The 18188-nt window shown below is 37.1% G+C and overlaps 1 protein-coding gene across 1 annotated transcript in view; it reads left to right on the forward strand.

Moving 5' to 3' along the window:
• Cylc1 (cylicin 1) overlaps positions 1–7553 on the forward strand; it is a 49993-nt gene extending 42440 nt beyond the window's left edge. Inside the window, exons 3-6 of the mRNA XM_040743761.1 lie at positions 889–929; positions 2452–2567; positions 4036–5703; positions 7412–7553. Coding sequence (XP_040599695.1) covers positions 889–929; positions 2452–2567; positions 4036–5703; positions 7412–7444 — 1858 coding nt within the window. The 3' untranslated portion in view covers positions 7445–7553. The remainder of the gene's footprint in view (positions 1–888; positions 930–2451; positions 2568–4035; positions 5704–7411) is intronic.
• Positions 7554–18188: the final 10635 nt, after the last annotated feature.

The raw sequence follows: 18188 nt of genomic DNA on the forward strand, positions 1-18188 counted from the left end.
ACTTTAAAACTTCTATAAGGCAAAGGACACTGTCAACAGGACAAAATGGAGAAAAAAGTCAAATAATAATGCCTACTGATATTCTGATATACTCATAGATTGGTGCCCAGCCAAGTTGTTATCAGAAGGGTTTCATCTGCCAACTGATGGAAACAGATACACAGACCCACAGTCAGACATTAGATGGAACTCAGGGAATCCTGCTGAAGGTGGGGGAGAAAGAATTGTGGGACTTAGAGAGGCGAAGGACATCACAAGAAAACCCACAGAAATAACTTAGCTGAGCTCATAGGAACTGACAGAGACTGAACCAACAAAAAAGAGACTGCATGGAATTAACTTAGGCCCTCTGAATATATGATACAGTTGTGCAGCTTGGCCTTCTTGTGGGACTCCTAATAGGGGATCAGGGGCTGTCTGACTTTTTGATAGCTTTTGGAAAACTATTCCTCATACTGCAACTTGCTATGCCATGCTTTGTTGACACCCATGGGAGGCCTGCCATTTTCTGGGGAGAAAAGAGGAGTGGATGGCGGTAAGGAAAGAACTGGAAGCTGAGAATGGAGTGGAAACTGTGGTCAGGATATAAAAAATAATAAATTAATGAGTAAATATTAAATAAATTAAAAGATGGTAGCTATTCAATGGTGAATATGGAATGGACCTTTTCTGGGTGATAAACCCTTTTTATAAGAAGTGTGAATAGTTTGGTTTCAAATTTAAATACATCTCATTATTTTGGTTTGTTTTTACTTTATATTGAAGAAATTGATGCTAAGAAAATGCTTTAAACATATCCAAGTGTTAGTATTGAAGGATAATGCATAATAATGATGATGATTACCCATAGCACAAATTTAGTTAAAATGCTTTCTTTATCTTTTACAGGCAGGAAATAAACATCACAACAAATGATGATTACAGTTTAAGTAAGAATTTGTTCTTTGAAATTCGTTTTTGTTTATATTTTAAACACTGTAGCAACCAATGGCCAGTACTCCCTAGTAAATTTGCTAAGAATAAAAACTGTCCTGAATTTGTTGCAATTTTGACACATGCTTGTATACACACACACACACTTGCACACACACACACTTGCACACACACACACACATATATATGCAGGTACGAAATATTTCTGACTTTGAAGCATGTATTTATTAGTTGATTTCAAAGAGATTTATTTAGTTTGTTCTTCCTTCTCATATAGCAAACATGCTTACTCTCATAAACTTCTCTCTGTTCTCAAAGTTCACAATTATAAAACTTAAAGTGAAAAAGGCAATTAAAGCTACAGATGAGAGAAGTTAAAAAATAATACGTTTGTTGAGAAGCTACAAGCTTACTGAGGTTTCCTCCATATATTAAACTAAAACATGCATACACACACTGTGACATACCTTTTTACATTAGTTCCAACTCTACCCTCAGTAAATGTACAAAGAATATTGTAACACTTCAGTAGAGGGATTGCCTCTGGATCCAAATTGCATGTGAGTCTTAATTCAACTGTCTAATAGCTTTGTGATTTTGAGTAAGAGATTTAACGTATGGCAGTGTGTTGTTTTTATACATTAGCATAATATGTAATAGCATGATCTAAATTGAAAAGAATTTTCAAGAATTGAGTTGACAATTATGATGGTCATAGAACATAGTCTGACATATAAAGAACATTAACTATTAGCAGTATCATCTATACTGCAATTATTACTGTGACTGCCTTCACATATAGCAGCTGTTAAAATACATATAAAAAGAGATAACGTATCTCATTATCCTTCTCTTCTCTAGGAACACTATCCTATATTTTGTTCCCAATTCCTCTTTTGTCATAGTTTCCATACAGTTTCATATTTTCTGAATAACCTAAAATATGTATATGTCCTTATAGGGTTTATAGAATGGGCAAGACTGTTTGCATGTCTATGTCTAATTCCTGTGGTTGGAGGTGCCATGAAATTCAGAGGTGTAAACTCTATGAGACATCTCTGATAATTAACACTTTCACTGGTTATTTGATGCTCAATTTTATGCTATTTATTATAGAAATCACGTAAGTAGTAGTCATATTATCTCCCACATAACCAAAATGACATTAAGAAATCAAGACAGAGGAGACAATGTAAGCACTTGAAAATAAACAGTTGGAATTTGTCTATATTTAATATCCATCATTTTGTAACAGTAGTTTGTTATTATTTAGGTAGCAATCTGTGAAAATTGATTTTACATAAAAATAAAAATTATTATGTTAAAGATAATCCAATGCTAAGTGGGAAAATGGTTTTATGTTTCTTAATTGCTATTCAGATAAACTGCAAGGGCAAGAGCTGTATTTTGAGTTACAACTTGCTTTTACTTAAATAATATAATTTACTTAACAACATGTTTCAATACAAGAGTCTAGTTATTAACTCCAATTTTTTTATTTTATTTTTCTCCTCTCAGACAGTGAAACTGGGGAAAAATTCAATCAAGAACATTTTGTTTTGACACTTCCCAAAATACCTCTGCCAGGTATAAAGAAGAGATCAGGATCTTCAGAATTACAAGTGTTAGTTCCTGTAAGTATAGAAAACTTACTTTAACACTAAATATATACTGATAACAGCATATATAAAAATAAATAAGGAAAACATAATTTGATTTATAATATTAAGAAGCATAAATTTAAATTTATGACTCTATAGAAAAATTGCTCCCCTGTGTTTTGAAAGTTAACTTTTTTCTTTCATTTTTGAGATTATAATTATACCATATCAATATCACTAAGTATAGATACTTAACTTTCATAAATTCTCCAGTGCTTTGATATTATCTTTTTAAACAGTATTCTTGTTGTGTTATATTTATATACTATTTACATTTTAGTCTTGTGTTATAATAACTTTTCTCCATAAAAATTGGTGAATATTATTTATATTATTTTCTTTATTATTATTATTGCCTCTGTGTGTGCATAATATGTGTTTGTGTGAGTGAAGGCATGTAGGTACATAACAACAGCTTTCAGAAAGTGCTTATCTTCCTTTACTATGAAATCTAATTCATGTCAACCAGCTTGAATATTAAGCACCACTGTATGCTGAGTTATGTTACCAGCTATACCAATTTGTTTTTAACTAAAGCATAAAACTGTTAAAACAATAATTACATCACTTTTCCCTTCTCTTTCCTCTCTCCAAACTTCCCATATCCCTCCTTGCTCTTACAAATTCATGTAATTGTTGTTTTACACACACACACACACACACACACACACACACACACACACACTTACACATCCATAATTTGTACATGGTTCTCTACACCAGAGTTGGTAGGTTAAGAAAATGAACAGGCTGAGTCTAGAAGTGGTGGTTCAAAAAGATCTAAAATTTAGAATTCAAAATGGGATCTTGTAAAGATGTGGAGCATCCCTGTTTTCTTAAAACTGGCATTCATGATACTTGATGGTGGGAGATTCAAGGATTTATTGCTTCTTTAAAGTGGAGCTACCATAAAGTGGGGTTTTCGTTAGCAAAAGAAAACCTAGTATCCATGGATAATTCATTGTGATACATAAAGATGTTAAAGTATCTCCCAAATCAGTTATAACCAATGTATGTATTGTATGATCATGAATTATTTGTATAATGATAATCTTCATCCTTCCCTACATAGTCATCATTTAATCTTATGACTATTTGATAGTTGGACCTTTTACTGAATACTTGAAACAACATGAAAACTGAGGGCTGGCAAGATAGCTCAGTCAGTAAAGGTGATTGTCACCAAGTCTGATGACCTGAGTTTCATCCCTAGACCCAATTAGTGGAAGGAGAGAACTTGCCACCTCAAAGTTGTCCTCTGGACTCCAAACATACATCACAGTGCACACACACACACACACACACACACACACACACACACCTTGAAATAGAAAGCATCTTTTTGATAGATGCTTGATGAAAAGATAAAAATCTTATGCTGCAAATTATAATATATAACTCATTCACAAATACTTATTATTATTCTCCCCAATTTTTTCAGAGGCATGAGAAAATGAAAACTGAGAAAGGCCAGAAAACAGCTAGTATATGGATAAACCAATGTTTCAGAGAACTTTTCCTAAGGCCACCATTTCCCCTGGCTTCCATTACACAGGCTCCATTCAAATATCATTATAATCTTCAAAACAATAACATAATAGCAGAAACTAGAAAGTCCAAAGATGATAAAAGAAGAACAACCTTGAAGAAAAAATTTAAGGAAAAAGTAAGCTCATATGCAACAAATCTGGAATTCAAGAAAATGATAACCGATGGTATACCTGAAATAATGAACACAGAAAAAATTCCATCTAAATCATCACATGAAAGTGAACTAGCTGAAAAGTCAAATGTCACATTAGAAACAAATCTAGAATCCAACAATTCCAAGATAACCATGCAAATATATTCAAGAACTAATAATGAGTATTTAATGAATTTCAAGGAGATCAATGATGAAGCTTTCTTTTGGAAGGACAATCCAAATACAGAGTTCAAGAAGAGCTCTAAAGAATTTGCTGATTTCAGAACAGAGTGCATAAGTAGCTCATGTGTGGACTTAATGTTTCTCGATGAGTTCACAGCTGAATCCACAGATGTTGATGAATGGTCAACAAATTGCTCACAGAACAATGCAAAGAAGCCTTCAAAGAAGAGTGGAAAGAAGGAAAAGGACTCTGATCCTGATTCTGGAGACTCAAAAGATACAAAGAAAGAAGGAAAGAAAAAGAAAGAACCTAAGAAAAAGATGGATACAGAGTCTACAGATGCTGAATCTGGTGACTCCAAGGACGCAAAGAAAGAATTAAAAAAAGATAAAAAAGAAAAAAAGGAAGTCAAGAAAAAGAAGGACACAGAATCTACTGATGCTGGATCTGGTGACTCCAAGGATTTGAAGAAAGAAAAGAAAATGAACAAAAAAGGTTCAGAATCTACTGATGCTGAATCTGTAGACTCAAAGGGTGCAAATAAGGAAAAGAAACGTCCAAAGAAAGATGATAAGAAGGATGCATTCTATACTGATTCTGAATCTGATGTAGAGTCAAAGAAGGGCAAGAAAGATGAAAAGAAGGAAACTAAAGGGAACAGGAAGAAGCCTATTAAGGATTCAAAGTCTACTGATGCTGATTCTGAATCTGAAGGTGATCTATCAGTAAAGAAAGGTGAAAAGAGAGATAAGAAAATTATAAAGAAAGGAGAAAAGAAGGATGCAAAGAAGACTCTAGATTCTACTGCAAGTGAGTCTGAATATGAAGCTAAGAAGGAAAAGAAAGGGACCATGAAAGATTCGATGAAGGACGTAGGTAGTTACACTGATTCAGCATCTGATGTATCTTCCAAGGCAGGAATAAGGAGAGCTGTAAGACCCACAGATACTGAATCTGAAGGGTCATTAGGATTTAAGGTTATAAAGACCACTGATGACTCAGATGCCACATCCACAGACTCAAAGAAGGGAACATCAGAACTAAAGAGAGGATTCAGAACATCATCCAAAAAGACTACTTTCAGAGAAAGGGGGAAAAGAAGTCTGGGTGGTAGAATCCCTTCATCAAGAGAAAGACTACCACTCCCTCCATGTGAGCCTCTTCGAGCCTCACCTAAGATCAAACGTGTCTGTCAGTGCAAGGTGACTCCTCCACCTCCAAAGCCAAGATATGCTCCTTTGGTAAGTTTACTACTGTTTACTATAGGACAAGTTAGATTTTGAAGTGAAAGTTTGTCTGAATATATAATCTAGGCAATATTTTTTAATTTGATATTTACCAGTATTTAATATTGAACAGTATTCAAATTTAAAGCTTAGAGGCAAGGAATCATTGAAACAGCTTACCCAAGTTGCCAAACAAATTCTTGAATTTCAACAGAAAAAAAACACTTAATTTGGCTAGAGTAGGGGAAAGTAGTTTGTGACTTAAAGTAAACATTTTACTTACTTGTAGCCATTGTACAGTGTTGTATACAACACTTTCAAAAAAACAAAAAACTGACTAAAACTCCAAGGGAATAGTTAAATGAAGCATAAAAACCTTTTCTGGGAAATTGCTGAACACAGTAAGTCTTTAATAAATAAAATGCACATAACAGATAAACCGAGTACCAAGATTCAGTAATACACAAAACTTACTTATTCTATCCAAGTGGAAACAAAATGTTATAATAAGCCCTGATTCTTACAACAGAAAAAACAAGTTAGCTTTCCTGAAGTGACAGAATCTCCTCTGGTTTTCAAGCATCTTTTTGAGATTATCTCCCTCTTCTTGAGGACAAATACTCAGTTGATTTATAATTTCTGCTTTTCTCATCTAAGAGATTGCTCCTTCTATTATCCTTTTCCAAATAGCTTGGAATTTTTTTGGTGGTGGGATGACATAAACATACAAATAACTTTGGAAGGAATTCCTGAGAGATGTTGTGTCATCTCTTTCCAGGTCTCTCTAATCTTTGGTTGATGTGTTATGCAGTTACATGATCTTGGGGCATGCATCACAATTCTGTTCCCTCTGCTTTGACATTGTTCATTCTGTTCTTGCCTTGGTAGAACTGAGGCCCTCTGTCATGCCAAACATAAGGCAATTGAATTTATCATTTTCATTTCTATTCACTGTTTACCACCCTCATCTTCCCTGTCACTGTGTTATCTAGTCCCAAGTGAGGATATGTAGGAAGAGTCATAAGCAAGACAGTACTATTTAAAAATTTCTAAAAATGTAAACACATTAATAGAAAGAAAATCAAACTATGTACATATGACGATCTCAATATTGCCTACTATAGAAAAACTCTGGAACTAAATGTATAAAATTGTAGTTTATCAAAATATGAAATACTGTGTGAACATATACACATACTTATATATGTACATATATATACACAAAAATATAATATCTATAAAGTTAAGAAAGAGAAACAGAAAAATATACTGTGACATTGAAACTAGGAAAAAAACCTGCATACTTGTAGAAGACTACATAGAATATACATATGTAAAAATATTTGTACTAGTCTTGTGCAGTCTGAAGTTATTTTTATTTCATATTTCATATTATATTTTCAAATTTGAATGTAGACTAATAACGTGACATTTATAAGGCTTTAGTTCCTCTGCAAAGAATGGTAACTAGACTAATATTTGGTGATTCTTGCCCCTGAGTGACAACAGGTGCACTCTAGGGTTTATGTGTACATTCCTGAACTACATCTTGGAAGTCTTCAAATTATAGATCTGGGTTTAGTCCAAGGAGGCATTTAGAAACAATACAAGTTCTCCTCAATCTACAGTACTCTGTGTTTAGTTATAATCTTTAACATACCAGCCATTCTCTATAACTAATATTACTTCCTTTCTGTTTTTATCTTCCAACTTTATTCTTCAGCCTGGAGTGGAATGGATTCATAAGATACTCTGAAGACTAGGTGAGCCCTAGGATTTGCAGACTGGCCTTATGGAAGAAAACTACTTTCAAAGGCACCTCTCTGCTTCAGTGGAACTGTAGTAAATAAAAGTAAGCATCAGCAGCATCCAAATTTCAAAAGAAGTTTGTGAGTGATTTAGTAAGTATGTGGTGTGTGTGTGTGTGTGTGTGTGTGTGTGTGTGTGTGTGCGCACACATGTGGGTGTGTTCATTCAAATATGTGTGAAGCATAAATTTAATTAATATTTATCAATAAAGAATCGGGAGTCAAATATTGGCAGGGGGAGAACATGAAAGATCCAAGAACCAGGAACAGCCACCAATTGCTTCCTACCTGTCTCATTCCTCCATCCATAAAGGCTGAGATAGTGTCTACACCAAACCTTACCACTTCCTATTTCTACCTCCTGGGTACTGGGATTAAAGGCATGTTTCACAATTGTGTGACTCTATGGTTAACTATTGGCTAACCCTGACATCTGATTTCCAGGCAAGCTTTATTTGTCAGAACACAAACAAACTATCACATGTTGGGGAAGTCCTGTGCATTTGTCAATAAAGCACTGTCTGGCCTATAGGGAATCTAGATAGGAGGGACTAGGAATCCAGGAGGACTCTGGTAAGGAGAAACACAAGAAAGTCAAGATGTAATGCCATGGGGGTAGGAAGCCCGGAACTATTCTCCGGTAAGAGAAATACTTAGATTAACAATTATGTGGTAATGACTTAAGTCAGAGCTAGCCAGTAAGAAACAAGCAAGGGCAACAGCTTCATAATTAATACAGCGTCTTGTGTGTTATTTGGGGACTACAATGTGGCAGAGCCCAGGCGACCAGTGGGTGATAAACCAAAGCAGCTAGCAAAGAAAAAGCTTCTCATAACAATCACACAATATTTCTCCCTTTGTGTCTAAATAAAAAGCAAAGGTTTTAACTAACATAGAAAAAGTATATACAATAAGTATGAAACCAACATGTGTGTGTGTGTGTGTGTGTGTGTAATTCTTGACCATATGTGTGTATAAATTCCAGTCTATTGGAATTTGACAAATTTAGAAAAAATACTCCGTTATCTAGTCTATCTTGGTGAGTCCAAAGTGTTGTATCTAATTCGTTTTCTACTCAAACTTGAATTACCAACCTCAAACTATCGTTTTATGTCTTTCAACCTTATACATTTTACACCTCTTTTGTGAGTTTCTTTTCTGAAATTGCTAGAAAGGAAAACTATAACTATCTAGTCTTCAACTCCATCGGAGACCCAAGAAGGAAATAATATCACCCGAGAAAGCAGAAACAGCATACAAGCAACAGCTAAAAATTGTGAGAAATTACAGAAACAGATGACTGCCTAGACAGTTACCCAAAGTTCTTCTGTAACATTAGGCATCCATCTTTGACCTACAAGCCAAGCATATCTGACAGAGTTTTCTGTGAAGTAGGATTTTTGTTTGACTTTGTAAGAAAATGTAGCAATATTTTTGAAGACATTGCCACAATTTGTTAATTTATAATACATTTTGGATGTGGAAAAGAAAACAGACAATAAAATATGTCAGATCCTTCTTCATTATTGAAGATGAGGAAAAGCCTATGATCCTGACATCTTTTCAATGAAATTACAATAACTAGGAGGCCTCCCACTAGGTCACAATCTTGCTTTCACTACATTCCTATAGTGCCATGTTACAGATTAACCTTTAATGTGTGTGCTTTTTAGGGACACTGAATATCCAAACTATAATCTGGTCCCCAAATTCTCATGTGTGTCTCAAAATATAAAATATTTTTAGTTAATTGCTATAAATGCCCATAGTATTATTATTGTAGTATTGCTCAAAAGTCCAAGTGTAAAGTCTCCTCTCAGACTCAAGACAAACTCTTAGCTGGGATACCTCTAGACAAGTAGAAGAAAAAGGCCAGTACTTCCAAATAAAATGATAACATTGTCATCAGAGAGGCTCTATCTAGCAACTGATGGAATCAGATACAGAGACCCATGGTCAAACACTATGCAGACCTTGAGAGTTCCTGTGGAACAAGAGAAGGAAGGATTGTGGGAGCCAGAAAGGCCAATGACACCACAAGAAATCCCACAGAATCAACTAACAAGGGATTGACCTAGGCAATCTGCACATATGCTGCAGTAGTGTACTTAGTCTTCTTGTGAGGCTCCTAACATTGGTTGCATGGCCTTTCTCTGATTTTGTTACCTGCTTTGGGACCCCTTCCTACTACTGGTTTGCTTCATCCAGCATTAAATAGAGGAGATTCCTAGTCTTACTGCAACTTGATATTCTATGTCTGGTTGATATACATGGGAGACCAACCCTTTTCTGAAGAGAAAGGAGGTGGAGTGGATGTTGAATGAGGTTGTGGGAAGGCACTGGGAGAGGAGGTGGGAGGGAGGGGAAAATGTGATAGGGCTGGGGAAATGAATAAATTAAGAAAGAAAATAGAGGAATTGTTAGATTAAAAGAAGGTGAAAGAGGAGGAGGAGGAGGAGGAGAAGGAGAAGAAGGAGAAGGAGAAGGAGAGTAAGAGAAAGAGGAAGGAGGAAGAGGAGGAAGAGGAGGAAGAGGAGGAAGAAGAAGAGGAAGAGGAAGGAGGAGAAGGAAGCGGAAGGAGGAACAGGAGGAAGAGGAAGAGGAAGAAATTTCCATATGATACCTGTCTGCTGCATTTTGATCTGCTCAAGACCATGGAGGGAGGGAGAAGAAAGCTTGGGATAGAAAATGTAGTTCCTTTATGTCTATTGTTTATATTAAAGTGGATAAAAGTAAAAGAAAGAAAGAAAAAAGAAAGTAAATAAGAAAAAGAGCAAAAAGTGATTAGATCAAAGCAATATTTAAAGCTACCAGGAAAAGCATTAGATCATAATGTTCCATGTCCAGCATCCAGGAAATACTGTAGCAGGAGAATTTGTATAGCCCTGACCCAGAGGCTTTACTAATTACCACCCATATAACCTCTGTCTTAAATGAGTTATACATAATGCCTGAACTTTTCCTCAGTAGGCATTCTGTATTCTTAGCATCTCCGGATTGCTTTCACTCATAGATCATCAGACATCATGCTGTCTGAGGATATTTGCAGAGACTTCAATCCCATTGATGAGAACAGGAAGTAGAAAGTGATGAGGTAGGTCAGGTACCCCAAAGCAGAAGTTCTAAGGATATCTTTACTGGAGTCCAGGAAGACTAGAAGACAGTTCTGGTTCCTGTTTTCTTGTTGTTCTTCCACATAATTGAGAACCTCTGCCTAGAATCTTTATGGGAGGATACAACTAAAATGGAAAGAAGATACCTGGATATTTTAAATTTGGACTAACTGAACTGTTGAGTTCCTCCCATTATCCATGCCTCAGTCCAGGTTCTATATGGATTTTTCAAAGATGTTTAGTGTTAGTTATCCCTCCCTGTTATTCCTATTATACCCCTCCCTTCCCATCCCCACTGTATTTAACCCCTCTTCACCTCATTATTACCCTTCCCCCTTTTATACCATCTGCTTTTTATATCTTTTCCATTGAAATCCCATAACATAACACCTTACTAGTTTCCTGACCTCTCTGGGTACTCCAATTGAAACATATATGTGTGTAATTTTAAAGCTATTTTCTTTCATTATGTGTAACCATATGGTATTTGTATTTCGAGTCTTAGTTACCTGGCTCAGAGTATTTATTATCAGCTCTATCCACTTACCTTTAAATTTCACAATTTTTCTTTGTATCTGAACAAAATTCCAGTGTATATGCACCACATATTTATCATCCACTTATGAGATGGTGCCACATATTTATCATCCACTTATGAGATGGTGGACATGTAAGCTGATCCCATTTTTCTAGGTCGTGTGAATACATTTTATATAAATATGGGTATGCAAGTGCCTCTATAATAGGACATAAATCACTGTGGAGTGATATGGGGTAGTATAGAATACATGTATCTAGTTTTCTGGGGAGCTCCCATATTGAAGCACTCACATTCTGGGGTCTTGGGGCTACAGGAATGGAAAGGTGCTTTATGAGATACATGAATATCGCATTGCACAGATCCTAAGATGGCAAGGGCTTGGGCTTGCTATCATTCAAATCTTGATATCAATCTATTCTCAGAAACAATTAGATTTCATATTCATTTTTAAAGAGATGTTATTTTCTAAAATTCTTGTTTCACAAACATGAAAATAGCACATATAAAAACTTTTTTGCTACATTATTACATATTGTAAGATTTAGAAAGAATCCAATTACTCACAAATAAATAATTAGTTGAACATATAATAGTGGTAGAACATGATAGTGTGCTATGGGTATGTAAAAAATATATAGCCGAGAAGTGGTGGGGCACACCTTTAATCCCAGCACTCGGCAGGCAGAGGCAGGCAGATCTCTGTGAGTTCAAGGCTGGGCCGGACCGAAAGCCTCCAAAACAATACAGAGAAACCCTGCTCGTAAAACCAAAATTATATATATATATATATATATATATATATATATATATATATATATATAAAGACCTACATTGTTGTACAAATATGCCCAATAAAGAGTGAAAAATCAAGAAGCAGAAGAAGCTATATTTCTTTTAAAAGAATAGGAGAGTGTTGGTGATAGAGGTCAAGGGTAGAGTGTTTGCCCAAGTCCTTGGGTTAAAGTAAAATGAGATGAGTATATATATTTGCATTCACATATATGTGTACAAAAACTGTAATTAAAAAAGTGATTGTCTATAAAAGAAAAAATGGTATTTGGGAGGATAAGATAAAGAGATGAAGTTTAAGCAAAGTAATAATAGTCAGCCAGTGTCCACTAATGAATTGTTGATTACATCCTAAAATATTTCCTAACTACTTCATGTATATCTTTGATTTTATTATATTGTCTGCAGGTGTGTGAGTTTATGTGAGTGTGTGTGAATGTATGTGTGTGTGTGAGAGAGGGGGGGAGAGGAGAGAGAGGAGAGAAGAGAGAAGAGGAGAGAGAGGAGAGAGAGAGACAGAGACAGAGGAGACAGAGGAGGAATCAAAAGTTGAAATATAATTACAAGTACAAAAGATATATTCAGGAACACAAGCATGTAGTAGGTTAAAACTCAGGAATCAGGAATATTATTGAGGAGCAGTAGAGTGCTTTAGACTGTAGTGTAAGTCACACAACTGTAAATGGAAAACATAAAGGAGTGTTTAGTATAAAGAGCCTCCTTTGAGTTGTGGATTAGAAAAAGTCTGAGCTAAGACAATAGGAAGGCCAGTGACAGCAGGGCTAATCTTTAGAGGAGTTGCTGCTTGAAAAGAAGACCCTGTCCTTAGTGTCTATACAGTTCTCCTTAATTGTGAGCAGTTTTGTGAGTGTGTTGCCAGCTTGAGTGATGTTGGATGTCAAAGGAGCAGTAGCTAGAGGCTGGCAACTGAATACACACCTTAGAACAGGGTCTCACTTGAAATGAGTCCTAAGCATTAATTTTCCATGACTGTCACAGCACATATCCATGTCTACATCCATGTTGACACTAGAATTCATAAGCTTATTCTTCTCACAGAAAACTGAATCAAACAAAAATGCATAAATGAAACAATATCAACCATCACTGCAGTTTGTGATGCTTCATCTAACAGTGTCCTTTCATGCTCGCCAATTGCTACTGGTATAGAGCCTCATTTGTTTCTACTTTAAGTGGATTAATATGTTCCAAAATAAAACTAATTGTCAGGCTGTCAAGCAGGAAGTAAGGTAGGAAATTTTCTGAACCAGGATCAGTTTATCCGTAAGACAGGAAACTCCTACAGTGTCTTCCTATGTGAAAGAAATGTTGGCTCTCACTGAGTGGTAGGCCAACTGTAATTGCCTACCACTTTCTGGGTTCTACAGATTCATCAACACCATGATGCCTAACAGTAGCCACTTGTGTGTCAATTCTTTTAGAGTCCCAAGCTTTTCCAACCAGGATTCTGAACTTAGAATACAGAATTTTCTTTGGCAAATAATAATGTTTTCAGATTTCCATTTCTGTATATACTATTATTTTCTTTGTAGCTGAGTCAGTTAGTACACTGCAGAATATAATAGCCTCCTTGTAAGCTGTTAAGACTATCTTTAACTATAGCAATCAGCATTTAGTTGAATATTAACTACCTTCTACTAAAGGACAATACAAATGTGTGAAAAACAGCCATTGTCACTGTCTTTGTGTTTCTTACTCCCACAAGTATTTTAAATCTCTGAATAATTACAATGGCAAGAGAATGTCCTTATAATGAGAATTTTTCCTAAATCACCAAAAGTGGATGTTTTATCATCTAGACCATAAGCACATGTTCCATCTGGGCAGAGATTGTTCCAGCATCAAAATACCTGCTTTCTCAGGAATCATCAGATAAATAATAATAATTATTATTATTATTATTGTTGTTGTTATTAATGCCATGTCTTGATTCAGACATACTATAAACATATATAATGTTAGCATTCAATGTGTAAGATATTTATTAGAAATATTAATAAAGTACAAAGAAGTCAGAATTTTCAATGATACAGGTGCACAACATGTGGAAAGAAAAGGAATAAAAGAATTCAATAAGAAGAGCCTCTAACTACAGGCCAATAGCCAGTCCCCAAAACTGAACAGTCAAGGAGTTCCTTAAAGAGCTGGAATGAGCCAGTCAAGTCATTGAATGAACCAGCTAAGTAATTAACTAAAAGCAGCCCTAGGAGACCATGATATCATCATGAATGCTGTGATGGATTCCAGAGGTATATGGATCAGAAAACGCCATTCAGCTACAAATCCTCCTACTTTATAATCCAGAAACATGATGGTTAAGGGGGTGATTTTGCTAGCCTATCTTTTCTTTTTTTTGTTTTTTTTTGTTTTTTTGGTTTTTTATCATTTTTTATTTTAATTTTAAATAGCTTGTTTTACATGTCAATCCCAGTTCCCTCTCCCTCCCCTCTTCCCACACTCCCCTTCCCCCCACCCTCCCACCCTATTGCCAAATCCTTCCACATAGGGGATATCTAGAGTCTGTCATTTTACTCTTGGTAGGGTCAAGGCACTCCCCTGAGAGTCCAGGCTGAGAGAGCATCTCTCTTTGTGCTATAGGCACATGAAGACAGTTTGTATACCAGGGATAGACACTGATCCACAGCTCAGGGCCCCATAGGTTGCCCAGGCCTTCTCACTGACACTCACATTTGGGGGGTCCAAATCAGTCCCATGCTGGCCTCCCCACTGTCGGTCTGGGGTCCAAGAGCACTCCCCGGTTCAGATCAGCTGTCTCTGCTGGTTTTGCCAGCCCATTCTTTGCCAATTTGCTCATCACTCCTCTCTGTCACTGGGTTCCTTGGGTTCAGTTCAGTGATTAGTTGTGTGTTTGCCTCTGCTTCCATCAGTATTTCTACTGATAAAGTCTACTTCAGATTTTTTTACTTTAATGGAATTTACCAAATTATTTTACTAACATCAATGTGCATTTTTCAGGAAGTTTATAAGTCCTTCAGGATTTTGTAAAACAGTTAAGAAAGGAAGCAAGCTCTAGTAAGAAATAAGAAAGTCTTGAACTGGAGTAAAGATAGCAATGTGCTTTAGGCACAAATTTTAATGAGGTACTTGCTCTCATGTTTATAGAAGTGCTCAGTATCTGGGATTATGTCAACAAAATAACTGATTACACATGTCTACAGCACAAGCCACCACATAAGAAGGCCAAAATAGGTGAAAACACTGCTGCTATTCTGCTGGAATATTAGACACAGAATGCACGATTACAATATATATATATAGAGAGAGAGAGAGAGCAAGGAAATGAAGTGTGAAAAGACACATGGAGTTATTATAATTTGTACCTGATGAGGTTTTATATGTTGCTAAGTATGTGGTCGATTTTTGAGAAGGTTCTATGTGGTGCTGAGAAGAAGGTATATTCTTTAGTGTTTAGACAGAATGTCCTATAGATGTCAGTCAAACCTAATTGGGTCATAACTTCTATTAGTTCCTTTGTTTCTTTGTTAAGTTTCTGTCTGGTAGTCCTGTCTAGTTGTGAGAGTGGGTTGTTGAAGTCTCCCACTATAAGTGTGTGAGGATCTATGTGTGGTTTGAGTTTTAGTAATGCCTCTTTTACGAATGTGGATGCCTTCTTATCTGGGGCATAGATGTTCAGAATTGAGATTTCTTCCTGGTGGATTTCTCCTGCGATGAATATGAAACGACCCTCTTCAACTCTTTTGATTGATTTCAGTTTAAAGTCTAGTTTGTTAGATATTGGAATTGCTACCCCTGCTTGTTTCTTGGGTCCATTGATTGGAAACAATGGAATCTTGAAATTTGCAGGCAAATTGATGTCACTAGAAGAAACCATCCTGAGTGAGGTAACCCACTCACAAAAAGACACACATGGTATGTACTCACTCATATATGGATTTTTAGACATGAATCAGAGGAGTGCTAGTCTACAACCCCACTGGCAGAGAGACTGGGAAACAGGAAGGACCCTAAGAGAGATATACATGTTACACCAGAGAAGGTGGAATGAGGCAAGATCTCCTGAGAAGACTGGGAGCACAAGGTCGGGGAGGGGAAAGGGAGCCAGGAAAAAGAGAGGGAGATAAGAGGAAGGGAAAGGAGGACATGGGGGAGCAAGAAGGTTGAGTTGGGGGAAGAATAGAGGAGAGCAGGATAAGAGATACTATAACAGAGGGAGCCATTCTAGGTTTGAGGGGAGATCTGGCACTAGTGAGATATCCAGATATCTACATGGATGACACCAACTGGCAAACTAAGCAGTAGTGGAGAGACTGCATTAAATTTTCCTCCCTTATAATGATTTTGACGACTGTCTTACATACCATCCTAGAACCTCCATCCAGTGAAAGAAGGAAGTAGAGGCAGACACCCACAGCTAAACACTGAACTGAACTCCTGGAACCCAGTGACAGAGAGGGAGGAGTGATAAGCAAAGGGGTCAAGACTGGGCTGGTGAAACCCACAGAAACAGCCGAGCTGAACAAGGGGGAGCTCTTGGGCCCCAGACTGATGGCTGAGAGGCCAGCATGGGACTGATCCAGACCCCCTGAATGTGGGTGTCAGTGAGGAGACTCAGGAAATCTATGGGCTTTTGGGTAGTAGATCAGTATTTATCCCTGGCACACAAATGGACTTTGGGGACCCATCCCACAATGAGGGATGCTTTCTCAATCTGGATACTTTGGGGAGTGCCTGGGCCCTCCCTGGAATGAAATGACAGACTCTAGAGATCTCCCATGGAGGGCCTTACCCTCTCTATGGAATGGAGTGGGGATTGGGTGGGGGGCTTGGAGGTCTAGTGGAGGGGAGTAGGCGTGGAGGGGAGGGGAGGGAGAGGGAGCTGGGACTGACATGGGAAGCAAGCTTGTTTCTAATTTAAATATATAATAAAAAGTGTAAAAAATAAATGAAGTGCAGAGATACATGATGAACTCATAAACAGGTAACTAAGTATATACTACCTATCAGCATTTCTTTTTATTTGAGATCAAAGATGAGCAAACAAAGACTTTACATTGTGAAGAAAAGGTAAATAGGAGATTCTCCAGAACTCTACATTAATGGAATAGACAACTGAAATGGTTTATGTTCGAGAAGGCTGAGGTCCCCACATATCCTGGGGCTACATTAGGGAGCTTGTAAATCCAGATTAATGCATTCCCCAAAGAGGGACCTTAAATCACGTTCCTATTCCATAGTGCCACCAAAAAAAACTGTTCATGTATGGCCTTGTGAAGTAGCCAAGTAACTTACACTAAGAGTTAAGTATGTATGGCCTTGAAAACCAACTGCATTGCCCCATTACAACACTCTTAACCCTTACAGTCTGCCCTGAGAGATGAAGCATTCTAATATTCAAGTAAGTAGATGGGCAAGTTGCATTTGCCAGCATCAGTGAAGCCCACAAATAGATGAGGCAGCACGCAACAATTAACTTCACAAACCTCACCCAGACCTTCATAATACCAAGAAACTGTTAAGTAACACAACATGAAAAGGTAGGCATCCATCAATTTCCAAACAGCATCTGTGTGCCACCTTGGATATTAATGGGTACTGTGCCCAAGTCTACAGATAACCATGTCCCTGTGCAAGCATCAGAACACTGACGGATACTCTGTCCCCACTAAGGGTCACAGTACACAATACAGACCTTGATCTAAAGGAATGGTTCTGTCCCAGCATTGTCTATGTAATCACATGACCACTTACTTTACCTGCTAGACCAAATAGAACTAACCTACATAGATTAATCAGAACAGTCAAAGTCCTAGCAATCCAGAAAATCTGGAGCAATATGGGCCACCACACCTGATGTCGATTATGCTAAACCCAGAGCTCTTACTGAGTTTAACTCATCTAAAATAATGACAAAAAGGAGTTAAAAAGCATCACATAATCAAGATCCCCTGAATGTGTGTGTCAGTGAGGAGGCCTAGGTAATCTACTGAGCCTTGGGTAGTAGATCAGTATTTATCCCAGGTATACAAATGGACTTTGGGCTCCCATCCAACAATGAGAGATACACTCTCACCCTGGACTCTTGGGGGAGGGTATAGGCCCTGCTCTGGATGAAATGACAGACTATGGACACCCCCATGGAGGGCCTCACCCTCCCTGGGGAAACGAGGGGATATTGGGGGGTTTGATGGGAGGGTACGGGAGGGGAGAGGGAAAGGGAGAGGGACCTGGAATTAACATGTGAAGCAA

The sequence above is a fragment of the Mesocricetus auratus genome, unplaced genomic scaffold, assembly GCF_017639785.1.
Source record: "Mesocricetus auratus isolate SY011 unplaced genomic scaffold, BCM_Maur_2.0 Super-Scaffold_100003, whole genome shotgun sequence".
NCBI lineage: Eukaryota > Metazoa > Chordata > Mammalia > Rodentia > Cricetidae > Mesocricetus > Mesocricetus auratus.